This window comes from Lynx rufus, unplaced genomic scaffold (assembly GCF_022079265.1).
Source record: "Lynx rufus isolate CCGP_SWC_20201006 ecotype Redwood Valley unplaced genomic scaffold, mLynRuf1.p SCAF_8, whole genome shotgun sequence".
NCBI classification, from domain to species: Eukaryota; Metazoa; Chordata; class Mammalia; order Carnivora; family Felidae; genus Lynx; species Lynx rufus.
The window spans coordinates 90,528,953-90,544,918 of NW_025814896.1; the positions used below are offsets into that span (position 1 = coordinate 90,528,953).

The window sequence follows — 15,966 nt, forward strand, 5'->3', positions numbered from 1 at the left end:
CCGCATGTGCCAGAGAGGATATGACTTGTTTGAATATGTTTAGTTTTGATTTTTGTGGTTTTTACATGTCTACATAAGTGACTGCCTCTGTTCTTTGCGGTTTCCCAAAGCATGTCCAACCATCCTGGCTTTGTCATTCCTACCCTTAAGTGTATTACTGAAGCTGGCCATCAGGATTATTAATAGTTAATTATAGTGATCTTAACTTATTTATGAAGTCTGAGAAATTGGAAGGGACTTAGCGAACATCTTGTCACACTCTGAGTCGATGCAGAAGTAATAGCTGACGTTTATAAGGCACACTCTGCCACTTACTATGCCAAGTGTGGTGCATTTCACTTATGCCTCGTGGCCTAGGGCCCAGTGTCACGTCTGCTGCTTTGGGAGAGGCCGTAAGTTTGGTTTCAACACCAGCCACATCAGTGTGAGTAGGGAAGGACCAAGTTAGACGTGAACCTCAGAGGTAGCTGAGGGAATGGCACCACCTTGCCTCAGTCTCCACACACTCCTCCCACAGCCACCGGGAACATTCGCCGAGCAGCTTGTTCTGGGTTTTAACAACTCTAATTGTTAGAAAGTTCTTGTATGAGCCACTTTGCATCCCTGTGACTCTGACTCATTGATTCAAGTTCTGCCTCTTAAGTGTTTTGACTTTCCCACATGACAACGCTTCATATAGTTGAAGGTAATGATTTGTTTGCTCTTTCTCTTCCGTGAGTCTTTCAAGCCAAACACCATTTTCCTCCAGACTCTTCCTCATTCCGAAGTAACTTTGTCTAGGCGATAAGCTCCACTTTGTTAGTTTTCTGGTTAGAATTTACTAAAATTAGTACTCTAAATGGTAAAATATATCATAGAACTTGTTTCAGGTGCCATTTTTCTGTTATTTGAACTCAGAATTGTATTACCTCTTTAGGCAGGCACTTCATGCTTATTGTGGATATATGTTTTTTAAATTGCCTCTTCCTGTGTGTGTGGGGGGGAGAGTATTTATGAAATTAGCTTTCCATTTAGAAAATAAATTACCTATCTTTTTCTGAGTATGCCGCAGGTCACCTGTTACAGGGATTTAAAAAATACGTCCACAAATCGGTGGATGAGCTTTCCTTTGAGAGGTAGACCCAAATTTTCTCCTTGAATGTGGGCTGGACTTAGGGACTTGCTTCTGATGAATAGAATATAGCAGGAATACAGTGGGACTTTCTAAGGTAGACCATAAAAGACATTGTATTTTCCACTTTGTTCTGTCTTGATCACTTTTGGCTCTGGGGATGCCGGCTGCCATGTCACGAAGCAGCCTTGTCTGTGAAGAGGCCCATGAAGCAAGGGATGATTGAGTCCTCCTGCCAACAGAGTGTGAGTCTTCTTAGAAGTGGATTGATCCTTCAGCCCCAGTGAAGTCTTCAGATGACTGGCCTCCACCAACATCCTGACGGAAACTTTTCGAGAAACTCCAAGGCAGAACCAGGCAGCTAAGCTGTGCCCCAATTCCTTGCCCGTAGAAACTGAGATAATGAACATTCTTTTTGTTTAAGCCACCAGACTTTGGCACAGTTTGTTGTGCAGCAGTAGAAAATTAATACTCACGTAGTCCCATTATCCAGAGGGAAATAGTTAACATTTTTGTTCTTTTAGATTTCTTTCTAAAGAGGAGAAAATGTATATATTTATATACACCTATGTTAATATGTTAATACACCTATGTTAATGTATTAAAACATATATACATTTCCTTTTTTTTAAGCAAAAATTGTAATTGTTACCTGCATGGTTTTGATATACAAGGTCTTCCTTTCATAGTCATTTTAACGATCGCAGTTTACTGCATAATGTCATAATTAAAATACTTAATTTAATACATAATATTACATGTATTAATTTCTTCCTGTTATAAGCAGTGTTACAATGATGAATATCCTTGTAGCTACATCTTTTTTTCTTTTTAATAGCTAAATTTTGTGCACTTTTGTGTTTTCTTAGGATAATCTACAATTGGAATTTTGATGTCCAGAAGTTACACATCTTGTTGACACTTGTTATATATACTTTACAGAATTTTCCTACAGAAAAGTTGTACTACTCTCCCCATACTTTTGGCGACACTGGGTGTTACTGTTTTTCATCCTTTCTAATATGAGGGACAAGAAAATGGTGTGTTACTTTGTTTTACATTTCTTTGATTACCAATGAATTCAACATCTTTTTTATGTTATCAGTCATTTATTACTATTCTTTAGTGAATTGTCTATTCAGACCTCTTGCTTTTCTTTTTCCTATTGAGATCTTCACGTTTTTGTAATGGCTTCATAAGAACTCACTGTATGTTAAGTATCTCAACTCTGTCCTATATTGCTGATACTTTCCCCAGTTTGTCATTTTTCTTCTATCTTTATATATGATGTGTTTTGCCATATAATGCTTTTAAGTTTTTATGTAATAAAATCTTCTTGTAATTACTGCCTTTGATGTTAAAGTTTAAAAAGGCCTCAATCTGAGATTATAAAAATCTGTGCCTATGTTTCTATCTCTTGCTTTTATGGTTTTATTTTGCTCTCTGTGTGACTTTAAAAGTTATAGGAGGCTAATTTTCCCCAAGTTGTTATTTACTTTTCATAATAGTATTCTTGTTTAGTTTATTCCTGAGTGGTTATATATTTTCTTATTATTGTGACTGGGATCTGTTTTCCCATCATCTTTTTCAAAGTTATTACTGTTTTGAAGGAAAGCAGTTAACCGTATTTGTCTCATGTGACTTAATTTTTGTAACATTATTGGTTTTTTTTTTTTTTTTTTTTTTTGCTTTATCTGCTTGAGGTTTAAGAAAATAATAGTTTTCTCTAAAAACTGATCATTTGTAAGAGTTAAGAGTTCTCCGATATCCATACTTCTGTTTTCTTTTATTGGGTAGAAGTTCCAGAACAATACTAACTGTAACAGCACTGACAGTTAGCCTTATCTTGTTTTGTCTTTAATGAAACTACATCTGACGCATCAGTGTTCAGTTCTGTGATTGTTAATTGTTTCAGTAGATCATGTGTGGCAAGTGCCCTTCTAATTACTAGGATAGTAACGTTTTCCTCAGGATCAGATGTTGAATTTTCATCAAAAGCCCTTTTAGTACCTAGTGAGATAATCATGGGGTTTTTCTTTTTTTAATCTCTTAGTAGTAGTCAATAGATTTGATAGTGGTGCCGTTTGTACATTCTAGAATGAACCCTTTTGATCATGGTATACTGTCCCATTAATTTGCTACTAGGTTGTTTGAAATTTTGCATGTATATATATATATATTTAATTGGAATTGCTATTTTTTAACAGGTTTTACCATCAGGGTTATGAATGAATTGAGAAGTTTTATACTGTTTTAGCATAGGAATTATCTATTCTTTGAAGGTACGATAGAAATCATTTTTTAAATAATATGGATCCAGTGCTGTTTGGGGGGTAGAGTTACTGGACAACTGTTTCTTTCTCAATTATTATTCAGAGTTTGTGTTGTTTTAGGTATTTTTCTTTCAAATAGGATTTTTAGTTTTTACCCAGTGTTAGGGTTTGCCTTTCCTGGGTATTTTCTCTCTTCTATCACCTTATTTTATGCTTTCATCTTTTTTTTTTCCTTTTTGCTATATTTAATATTCTCTTTCATTTTTCTCCCCTTTATTCACATGAGAAACATACCGTTTTTATCCTAACAGTGGAAACGTTTAAATTAAAAATGTACATGTGCTGCTGAGCCTGGTGGCTTTGTCGGTTAAGCGTCTGACTTCAGCTCCAGTCAAGATCTGATGGCTCATGGGTTCGAGCCCTGTATCTGGCTCTCTGCTGTCAGCGCAGAACCTGCTTTGGATCCTCTGTCTCCCTCTGTCTCTGTCCCTCCCCCCCCCCAATATATAAACATAAAAATGTACATGTTTAAACCTATCTTTTAATGTTAGTGGAGTCTCTGTGAAAAGGAAAAACAAACCAAAACAAAACTTTCTTACTTTTTTTTATTATCTTCTTCTCCAGTATATTAAAATTATCTGAAAATTTGTAGATCCTGAATGCTTTTCCATTGTGAAATGTCTCTTTTAACAATAGAAATTTGGCACTCAGTTTTATAGCCATTTAAATAATAGTTCCTTAGTTACATTTCACTCTGTTCTACTGGTTGATCACTGACCACTGTTTTCTCATTACCACATCTTCCCATTTTGTAATTTTTCAGTTGGTTGGAATATATTTTAGAGAATTTTTTTCAGAAGGGGTATGTGGGTGGTATAATTTCTGAGTGATTGCTTGTCTAAAAAAATGTCTGTTTTTTTGCTCTGGAATATAAAAGGTAGTTTCTGTTGTAGAGAAGTATTTTATATGGTTTTGATCCTTTTTTTAAAAAAAATTTTTAATGTTTATTTTTGAGAGAGAGAGAGAGACATAGAGTGCGAACAGGGGAGGGGTAGAGAAAGGGGGAGACACAGACCCAAAGCAGGCTCCAGGCTCTGTCTGAGCTGTGAGCACAGAGCCTGATGCGGGGCTCGAACTTACCAACCACAAGATCATGACCTGAGCCAGAGCTGGATGCTTAACTGACTGAACCACCCAGGTGTCCCTGATCCCCCTCCCCTTTTTTTTTAAATAAGTAATTTGTGTGATTCCCCCTTGTTAGGTTTTTGTTTTAGTTTTATGAATCGTCAACATTTTGGCAGGATAGGTCCAGCTATGGGATCGTGTGTGTGTGTGTGTGTGTGTGTGTGTGTGTGTGTGTGTGTGTGTGTTTATGCTTATGAAAGCTATATATGTAAATATATATGAAATCTTTTATGGTACTCAGTGAATTTCTCTGGTGGAAAGTCTCACGTCTCAGAGCTTTTCTTTAATTTTTTAGTTTTAGCTTTTCTATCCGATCAATTCCTTCTTACTATAACTCCTAGTTGTTCCATGGTTTTAAACTGTTCTCAAATACCTAGAGATCCTACATGTTTCTATTAGATAGCGATTCTCAGTGATGATGATATCTGATGAGAGGGAGACGCACACCTTATGAGTAGGGGTCTTCCTCTGCTCATCTCTTTGTTGGGGGTGGCTTTTCCCCTCCCTGTGGTGGACTCTTGTCTCATAAGAAGGAAAATCATCTCCCTAGATAGCTTTGTCTGAGCTACAGGTACTATGGAGTTGTGGATCATTTTAGCTCTTGTTTGGAAAGTTGTTTGATACAAAATCATATTAATTACTGTAAGGTGGAACACAGGTGACATTACATTCTGATCTATCTTTCCAGAGGAAAGACAAGGAGAGGCCAAAAAAAGCCCTGCCACGATACGACAGTGCACACTGGATCTCTTCCTTCTACCCTGCGTGTCTTCATTTCTGTCATCCTTTTCTGGTTGTTTTTTTTTTTTTTCTCTTAGTTTAAGGACAATTTCTTGAGCTGATTCACTAATTAGGTTTACTGCAGCATACAGTGTGCTAGTTACCATCTTCATTGAGTGCTTTGTTACGGCAATTTCATTTTTCTCCTCTAAGAATGTTCTTTTCTTATTGTTCCTTTTTTTTTTTTTTTTTTTTTTTAATGACAGCCTGTTCTTATCAATGTGGCAGTCCCTTAACTCTCATTGAGATTTTTCTGGCAACAGCTCTGTCTCCTAAGGGGCTGCTTGTCCTGAGCACACACATTGGCTTTCTCCTTTTGAATTGCTGAATATTTCTATATCCAGTTATTTCCCTCTCTTTGTTTCTATGTTTGAAGGGATGTCTGCATTTGTTCTGTAGCTGAGGTGGGTTCTTTCAGAAATCGTGTAGACCCTGTACAGTTTTTTGTTTTGGAATGGCCTCCCTTTGGTAGCCCAAAGCCTGCCGGTGGAATAGCTCCCACCTGGTCCACCTAGTACATCTGTACTCACAGCAGCTCGCTCCACTCAGTGGTCTTCTGTGCAGTCTGGTAACTGTGCCACACCCCAAGGGCTCCCTACAGTTTCTAGTGACACCATCAGAGACTCAAGTGGATTCTAATTCATCCCCCTGCTTCTACTTCCAGCTCATAACCAGGAGCCGTTTGTGAGGCTGCTGTGTGTTTGCGGATTGGAGGATTGAAAGGAGGGAAAACATGTTGTGATCCATTCTGCTTTACCTGCATTGCTCCCAGTGAAGCCTTTCAGAGAGCTGGGAGCCTTCTGTGTAATCTAGGGTTGATCCTTAGCCAAACTGGACCACTTATGGTTGTCTAACCTTTTACACCTCCTATATCTTTCTCTCCACCCAAATGCTTTTTAATTTTTTTTAATGTTTATTTATTATTGAGAGACAGAGAGAGACAGAGCATGAGCATGGGAGGGGCAGAGAGAGAGGGAAGCACAGAATCCGAAGCAGGCTCCAGACGCTGAGCTGTCAGCACAGAGCCTGATGCGGGGCTTGAACACACAAACCACGAGATCATGACCTGAGCTGAAGTCAGACGCTTAACCGACTAAGCCACCCAGGCACCCCCCGAAATGCTCTCTTAATCCCCATTTCCATCTGTGGAAATTCCATGTATCATTGACCTCCAAGCTTATCTTTATATAGAGAAACATTAGAATGAAGTTAGAGGAAGCCAGGTTTGAGTCCCTGTTCTGCACTTACTCACCTTGAGACCTTGGACAAGTAAGTTACTTAATTAACCTTTCTGAGTGGACTTGCCTTTCAGGAAAATGAGCATAACAATAGTTCCGTCTTCATGAAGCTGTTTTGAAGATTAAATGAGATAACAACATAGTGAACACTGAAAATAAATCTTAGTTTTGTTTTCCGAACCCCTTACAGCATCGAGCCCATGTAGCGCCTCATCCATGCAGGCCCTCAGGTAATGGCGGTTGATTGAATGCAGAGCCAAAGGGCTTTGTGCTGAGTCAGTGGCAGAGCCCAGGAAAGAATCAGGGCTCTCGAGTATCTGACCCATGTTCCCACCTGCACGTGCCGAGTAGGTGGGTCTTTAAATATGTTTCATAAAGTCTCTAGAATGGAGGAGGAAGGTTTTGCTTGGCTGTTTTAATCCCTTCATTGAGAGGGAAAGAGAGAGAGAGAATTCTCTTTGGTTGGTTAGTTGGATTTTTGAATAATCCGCTGCTTCCTTGTCTGGGTTGGAGTTGTAGAAAGAAATAGCCAGGGATGGAAGCTCAGAAGAGAGGCAACATAGTGTTACAATGGAAAGATTTGATTCCAAGTAGTTGTTGGAGAACTCTTCGTCAGACAGACTCCACAAACCAGTCAGTGAATGTGCTCATTCTGCATGTGGTTCTTCTTCTGCTCTTCTTTGGTATGCTGAAGGTGGCATGTCCTCTCCCTCTCAAATTCTCTCCTAATCAGGTAGGAAAATCTCTTCCTTGATTATGTGGCTTTGAATAAACTGGGGGATATGATTACATTTTTTTAGAAGGAAACTTCTGTAATTGTTTCCCTCACTGATAATTAAACCATGGGTGTGGGGAGCAAACACCATGAAGTAAATATACCTTCTAGGAAATTCTCCTCTTTTGTAATTTCCCTTTAGGCCTACACTACTCAAAATCTTGGAAACTTGCTGGATATGATGTACCAGGAACCAGCACGATGGTCCTACACATTCCAGACATGTTCTTTTATGAGCCGCCTAAAAGTACAGCTGGAGCCCTTTCCTGAGAAACAATTACAGTCCAAGAAGGCGGTACAGATCTTTGAGAGGTCCGTGTACAGTGACAGGTAAGACCCCGAGCCCTCCACTGGGCACAGGCCCCGTGCTCAGCACCGCATGTTTTCTCTTGCTCAGACCCTGCTCCGCTGTGGTTTTGAAAAGTATACTTGGAAAAATGCTGCTTTTTTCTTTTTAAATGTTTTAAGTTTATTTATTTATTTTGGGAGAGAGAACACAAGCAGTTGGGGGGGGGGGGGGAGAGAGAGAAAGAGAATCCCAAGCAGGCTCCATGCCCAGTGCAGAGCCCGACGCGGGGCTCAGTCTCACAATGGTGAGATCATGACCTGAGCTGAAATCAAGAGTCGGACACATAAGTGACTGAGCCACCCAGGAGCCCTGAAAAATGCTACATTTTCATTGCCCATTTACTTCTGAAGATGTAAGAAATAGTTACCCATTTACTTCCAGATTAGACAAACCAATTCTACTTCTTGGTGTTCCATAAAGCCTCATGTAGGAAAAAACTACGGGTACACTTGTAAATGTCATGTAATTTTTAATATCTCGAAACACTGCAAGATATGTCATGCAAGATATGCAAAACAGTGCAAGATACGGGCTACATATTCCTTCTCTACCCCAAGAGAGAGCCTACTAAGGGGCACCTGGGTGGTTCAGTCAGTTGAGTGTCCAACTTTGACTCAGGTCAAGATCTCATGGTTCATGGGTTCGAGCCCCACGTTGGGCTCTATACTGACAGCTCAGAGCCTGGAGCTTGCTTTGGATTCTGTGTCTCCCTCTCTCTCTGCCCTCCCCCGTTTGTGCTTTCTCTCTCTCAAAAATATTAAAATTAAAAAGAGAGAGAGAGCCTACCCTTTATAAAAGCTAAATATGTGAATTATAGGTAGTTGGGCTGTAGATTTTGGTTCTTTTCATTTGTTGGGTATACTGCTGCATATTTTTCTCTCCCCTTTCCTAAGCCATGCCTCTTGGACTGGGAAGATGACTTACATACAACAACCCTGGTTGCTTGGAAACATATTCACCATGGGTTTTTTTTTATTTCCAGCCCTTTAGTGAAGTAGGCATATGAGAGACCCCCTCAGAAAAAAGAATACTTGGTTTAGAAGGTGTAAGATCTTAACATTTACTTGTAAAGGAAGAGATGAGAACTGATTTTGCTATAGACAGCTATACATTCTAGATGTTTTCTTCAGAGGGGGGCATTTTTGAGATAGAAAAGATAATTCATTTAATCCTAATGGTAACTTAGGCCTTTTCCCCTTTTTTAATTTTCTATTTTAGAGAGCGTGTGCTAGCAGGGGATAGGAGTAGAGGGAGAGAGAGGGAGAATCTTAAGCAGGCTCCACGATCAGTGTGAAGCCTGACACGGGGCTTGATCCCACAACCCTGGGATTATGACCTGAGCTTAAATCAAGAGTCAAACGGACACTCAACTGACTGAGCCACCCAGGCACCCCCAGACCCTTTCCCCTATTTAAAGAACTCGTTCACTTGAGGCAGCTCAGTAGGTTGGGCATCCCACTCTTGGTTTCGGCTCAGGTCTTGATCTCACAGTTCATGGGTTCAAGTCCCACCACATCAGGGCTCTATGCTGGCAACGCAGAGCCTGCTTGGGATTTTTCTCTCTCTCCCTCTCTCTCTGCCCTTCCCCTGCTCACGTGCATGCTCTTTCTCTCTCTCAAATAAACATTTTGAAAACATTCATTCATTCATTTGCTCAAGCACAGATTTATTAAATCCCTGTATGTTCAGACACCAGGCTGGATCCTGGGACTCAGCAGTGAGCAAAGGAGACCCAGTCCCTTCCTTCAGGGTAATCCTACTCTAACGGGACTCTGAGACTGCACACGTGCACACGTGTGTGATGTGTGTCTCAAAGGAGGAACACAAATTGTTTGGGAGAGGGGACGACTGGGAGGAAGAAACCTAAATCTTTTTGGTTTGATTTAAAAGAAACAAAAGCATGTGTTTTTAGAACAGGGGCCCTGATGCCTGGGTCCTTACGCTTGTTCTTTGCGGCACCTACATGCAGTAGTTCCCTCCCTTAGCCCAACCTTCTCCCTCTCTCCCCATCAACACCAGCTGGGAGAAAGAAGTGCTCATCCTCAAGAAAGATGAGGATCCCTCGTAAGGCTTATAACAGATATGTTTTTTCTCTTTATAAGATTTTAGTTTCTAAATTGTGACGAAGCTGAAAATATTTTTCAGAAATTGAGTTACAGAAGTCATCTTTTTGTTGCCTTCGGCTAGACCATTCCAGACTGGGAGAGTTGACTTCTGGAGCTCCCAGATTAATTTCTTTACAGCCTAGCAAAGAAGTAGGTATAGTAACAACTATGATGTCTTGAATACTATGCACCAGTCACTCCAGCAAGCACCTTGTCCTACAAACAGTCAACACAACAATTCCGAGTTGGGTTCTACTGTTACCTCTTTGTATAGAGGAAGAAATGGGCTCAGGGAGTTTGATGGCTTGCCCATGGTAACGCAGCTTATGAATTTGGGGGCCAGGCTCACACTCAGGAATGTGACACTGCAGCCCATTCTTTTAATCGCAACACTTGCGGCCTTGTGGTGTATACTTGCCTGGGCCATTCGTACGCAAGGATTCTGAATTTCATTTTCCCAGAAGTGGCCAGTTGCTAAGCGTTGCCTTAGAAACTGGTGTTCACTGTTTAGGATGTAAATTGTGTTTTGTATCAAGATGCCTGACGTTTGAAAGCAGAATTGACCCTTCTGAAGCAGTGGGTTTCTTGTTAGCTCTGATCTCCTATTTACCAGATGTTCCTTTTGTTGTGGAAGTAAGCAAGGCTCAAGCTAGCTTGATTTTTAGATTTAGCTTTCTTGTACCTGGATTAGAAGCTCAGCAACAGAGGAAACGAGTAAAGAAGAGCTCATGTGTGCTTGGGGGAAGGTCTGCTCTCTTGGTAATACTGTAGTAAGTGAGAAATGCATTTCCTGCTGCATGGGTGACCCCACTTCAGTACGTTTCCTTCTCCGCTTGTTAGCTGTATGAGAGGATGGCTCAGCAGCCTTGGAGACTCAGAAGCCCTCACAAGCCCTAGGTTGGTTTTTTGTTTGAAGGCTTGCTACAGTAATAATAGAGAAATCTCAAAAGTTTCAGTTTTCATGCACCATATGCTGTATGTTCTGACTGGCTTCCAGCAGGGAAAATTGCTAGCAACCAATGATATTCTTTTCCAGTGCCCCTTTTCTCCCAGTGGATCAGTCCTGTTGGAGAGCTGTGATTTTGGCTTCTAAAGTCTAGATGCTATTTCCCATCTTGCCGTTGGACAAGGAAGGAGATCTAGGTTAAGAATTCAGATTTCTTAAAGATTGATGAGGAGCTAGAAAGGTTAAGTGGTTTGAACAGATGTGGAACAAGTTGGTTATTGATTTTTCTCCTTCTCTCCCTTTTGCCTTTTATTCCCTTTCCCATTCTTCTCCCCTCCCCCAATCCCACTTACATTTCCAACCAGGTATATCTTTGCAAAGAATCTTTTTGAAAATGGTTCCCTCAGTGACATCGAATGGCATATCTATCAGGACTGGCATTCTTTTCTCCTGCAGGAGTTTGCCAGCCGGGTCAAATTACATGGCTTCATCTACCTCCAGGCTACTCCCCAGGTAATGCAGAACTTCAAGCCTTAAGCTTCCCAGCCATATGAAACCTGAGAGGTGACATTCTCCAACCCCTGATTTTCTGGTTGGAGAAATTAGATTGTGGGTATTATCGGGAGCATGGTGGGTAGAGGGTAAACACCCTCCCATTCTGGCATCGAGTACCCCATTTCCCACAGGCTTCTGCAGTAGAGGGCTAAAGCAAATGACTGAAAGGGACTCTCTCAATGTAGTAACAACACAGAGAAAATTGGGAATTGTCTTTATCACCCAGGGTTTGCAGATTGGCTCCTCTGACCAGGTCACTTGTACTCCGTTGCCTCAACTTTCCCTTCTCTCCAACTGGGTCATCCATCAGAGTCTGGGGTGGTCTTGATGGTTTCCTGAATAGGATGCTGGGATGCAGTGGAGAGTTTCCTCACCTCACCCTGATACTACTGTAATTTATAGCTGCCTTTTTGTTGTTGTTGTTGTTGTTTTGTTTTTAAATTTTTTTAAATGTTTATTTATTATTGAGAGATAGACACAGAGCGTGAGCAGGGGAGGGTTAGAGAAGGGCGGGGAGACACAGAATCTGAAGCAGGCTTCAGGTTCTGAGCTGTCAGCACAGAGCCCGACACGGGGCTCGAACTCACAAACTGCGAGATCATGACCTGAGCCGAAGTCGGTCGCCCAACCGACTGAGCCACCCAGGAGCCCCTATAGCTGCCTTTTGAACCTTGAGGATGGACTACAGAAGTTACATTTTATGACTCTCTGACTTGGACCCTGGAGCCAGCCTAGTATGCAATAGGGTGATATCATAGAAGGAGCACCAGGAAGGAGAGTCTTTGACTGGCAGTGACCCTGGACACCTTTCCCCTGGAGGGGTCCTTGTCTTTTAGATCCAGTGGCTGAGACTAGTGGTCTCCAAGGGCTCTTCTGGAGTGGGATTCTGAGTCAAGGCTGGAGGTATTTTTTGAGAGGTGTGTTGCTCTCGGCTTTTGAGACATATGTAACGTATAGTCAAATACCAGATATACTGCATAATCTTAGGAGGAAAGCTCCTTTCTGATTAGAGGCCATGCTTTTTATTTTTTTTGTTTTGTTTTTTTTAGAGGCCATGCTTTTTAGAGATGGGACTGAGCCTTGTGGACAGGGGCAGGCCCGAGAGCAGACTGAGTAGTCAGAAGATAGGTGGGAGAGCCCATCACACAGGCTTGCAGGAGCTGGAGAAAAGGCCAGCAAGAGGCTTCCTCACTTGCTTGTGCCCTTTGGAATGACTGAGAAGTGATGGTGACGGTGGTGGTGGTGATGATGGTGGCCGCAGTGGTGGTGGTATGACTGACACACCTTCGTGGAGAGACTAACTGAGCTCCTTCAGCAGGGGTGGAATGAGGGGGGTTGTTGAAAAAAAATGAGGGGCTTTGAAGGTTTCTTGCAACTTAATGGTAGAAAAAGCAGAAAAGCTTTAAGACTGGTTGTGGATTTTGATGGTCTTTTGATGGTTTTAGAGCCAGAGACCCAGGAATGCTGATATCCTTCTCCAAAGTCACCCCTGACCCCCTCCTGTGAGATTCAGAGGAGACCATATTCGAGGGAAGAGAACAGACGTGAACACGTCTGCATGTGAAAAGCCATGCGAGTGCCCAATACTGTAGTACAAAGCCCTGGGAAAGAAATACTGAGTTTAGAGCATGTGAGATGGACCTCAGTAGGCATTTTGCTCCTTTCTACCTGCTCTTCCTTAAATTCTAAAACACAAGCAAGCCAACCTAAAAAACAGTCAAAAGAGAAATGTCTGTTCCTCAGTGTCCCACCCAGCCCCATGGAATCAGGAAGAGAGTGCAGCCCTGCCGGGGACTGTCAGCAGCATGGAGCTAGTATGCCGGAAATGCCTGGTGCCCGTGGCACCCAGGCTTGGGCTTGGGAAGTAGAGTGGCCAGAACCACTAGCGGTCACAGTTCAGTGTCCAAGCAGCCTCTCTTCCTGCGGTGGTTGGTCAAGGGGGCAGATCAGCAAGAAGGTCCCCGCTTGCTGTGTGCAGCTACACCGCCCTTCTTACATTCAGGTGTGTCCTTTTGTGAGGACTGATACCAAGAGACACAGGTCTAAAGAACTGTTTGCATATGACTTTTGAAGAAAAGAATTTGTTGAGGGGCATCTTGGCGGCTCAGTCAGTTAAGCGTCTGATTCTTGGTCTCAGCTCAGTTCTTGATCCTACTGTCATGGGTTCAAGCCCTACATTGGGCTCCGTGCTGGGTGTGAAGCCTACTTAAAAAAAAATTGATGTAGCCGTACCAGTAAAATAAGAATTTTGCCAAATGTTTGGAGTAGGAGTTTACCTGTTAATCACGCTCCTTGGAATTTATACCATAAATATGCTCCCAAATGGGCACAATGGCTCATGTGCAAGACAGCAGTGTTTGTAAATAACAGATTATTGGAAACAACCCAAGTGGTCATCAGTAGGGATCAGTTGAATGTATTGTGCTCTATCCATATATTGGAAAACTCTAAAGCCATAAAAAAGATGGGAAAATACTAATTGTTAAGTGAAGAAAAGCCAGCACAGGGGATGTAGTGGGACACCTTTTACAAGTATGGTGTTTTTTTAAAAAGTGGTGGTAAGAATGTGTATATGCATAAAATATTTCTGAAAGTATACAAAATTAACATTGGTTGCTGTGGTATCGAGAACTGGGCAGCTAGAAGTTGGGGGTGTAAAGCTGTGTGATGGGGAAGGGAGGAGAACAAGGGGAAATGTCTTGAAGCCATCAGCAGTAAGGGTGGGGTGTATAGGCAGAAAGAGGAAGAAGAAAGCAGGTTCATGGTGAAAGAAAGTAGAAATGGAGAAGATGAAAGCAGAAGAAAAAGGTTAACAGAGCCAGGGAGACGAGGGCAGAAATGGACTCAGCAAACGGCGGCAGGCAACAGAGTTTTCACTGACCACTGGCTGTGCCAGCCCGGCGCTCGGCCCTGAACAAGACAGACTCTGGCTCCCAGCCTCTGTGCTCTCAGAGCTCCCTGTACACGCCTCCCTCTGTCTCCTGAGACAGCTGAAATGCCACCGGCGGCCTGTGTTTCCCCAGGGCCTGGCACAGCGCCGGCTCTCCGAGTGGTGCTCAGGAGCTGGTACTAGAAGTAAAGCGGGGGGGGGCCCTGCCTCCTCCAGGGAACACCTCTCTGACTCTGGGGCACAGCTGCTCCCTCCCTGATCTGAACTGCTACACTGAAGAAAGATCCAAAGCTCACAGTTTAGCACTTGATTCACTGTTTTGCATGTTGGTTTACCTATTGTCTAAGTAAATTATAAAATCCCAAGGACAAGGACTTCATCTAAGTTTGGGATGATAGTTGATTAGGGGAAAAGATTGGCGAGAAGGAATGGGTGCTAGAAGTATTAACGTGTCAGATCTGTCTCTGTTAATCAGTTTGAAAAGTTGGACATAAGCTCATAAATGAAATTTGTTTACATGATTTCGTCCCCTTAGAGGAAGGGCTGAGTGACAGGGAAACAGCAAGGACTCTGTGCGTCTTTGGGAGTATTGTGTGCTTCATTTGCAGCTGAAGTTTACATTTGGGATAAAGTTTTTTAAGTGTTTGAAAGAGGGTAGCCCTAGATCAGTGGGCTACTCCACCTGTTCTTCCCAGGACAGGTGACATTGAATGATGAAATGTTTGCCATGTGGAAAGAGGAAGGAAAGCAATCAGGCAAAACAAAGATTTGGAGCAAAAGTCTCAAGGTGGTAAAGAGCTCGGCCTGTCCTGCGGGTCCGATCTGGCTACTGGCACTGAGTCCAGGGAGGTGCTAAGGATGAAGGTGGAGAGGTAGGGGGGACGGCCAGCATCTGGGATGGCCTTGTGTGACAGGTAAAGGAGAAGAAGACATTCTCTGAGCCAGTGTGCGTCAGACTTTTCTACCAGGTGAAGGCAGAGTGGAATCATGCACTCTCTGGAAAGGGGGAGGGAAGGAGAGTTAGTCTTAAGCCTCACTTTTTTTTTACTTCTTTGTTTTATCTTCGACCTGGGCAGAGTTTGCATTCTGCTGCAGACTCAGTGAGTGAAAGGATATGAAAGTCGTGTTTCAGATTTTCCATTTTGTAAATATGCTCCTCATGCTTCCTTGAACCTGGGGCTCTGTGGCTGTAGGTAGTACCGAGCCTGGGAAGTGTTCGCAGCAAGGAGCGCACCGCCACTCTCCTGCAGCACTCAGGAAGGGTGGGTGGAGGGGTCTCACTGGGAGGAGAGAGCAGCTTTGGCCAGGAACTTGACATGGCTTACCTTGGTGAGTCCTCACCAACTCCCCATGGGGTGAGTGGAGGGGAGGAGAGGGAAGCCCACAGAGCTTGCACCACTAGTACAAGGCGAAGACAGGAATCGCATTGTGGGTTTTCTGACTTTAAGGCCTGTGCCGTTCCCATGCACTTCACCGCCTCCAGAACGCAGAGAGCCAGAAGGCTCTTGCCACCATCTGAGTGAGAGGTGATAAGGACCTGACTAGGACAGAGGTGAGAGAGATTAAAGAGAATTTAGGGACTTCCTGGATGGGATTGGGAAGAAGAAAAAAAAGGGTTGATGAAGTTTGCCATTAGCCTGTGATTGAATAAGAAAACCAGACAGTAGAAGCAAAGTCATGGCTTACCGTTCTCAGGATAGACATCATGAGTTGAGTCAGAGAGCCCCTGAGGACTGCATTGTCACAGCCAGGATAGCAC

General features: G+C 42.7%; 1 protein-coding gene across 5 annotated transcripts in view; it reads left to right on the forward strand.

Moving 5' to 3' along the window:
- The window catches only part of DGUOK (deoxyguanosine kinase), a 28,670-nt gene that overhangs the window by 11,183 nt on the left and 1,521 nt on the right, over positions 1-15,966 (forward strand). For 2 of the 5 annotated variants that reach the window (XM_047068387.1, XM_047068391.1), the window contains 2 exons: positions 7,505-7,692; positions 11,128-11,275. In XM_047068387.1, the coding sequence (XP_046924343.1) occupies positions 7,505-7,692; positions 11,128-11,275 (336 nt within the window). The remainder of the gene's footprint in view (positions 1-7,504; positions 7,693-11,127; positions 11,276-15,966) is intronic. The other 3 variants (XM_047068390.1, XM_047068389.1, XM_047068388.1) reach the window with 2 other exon arrangements.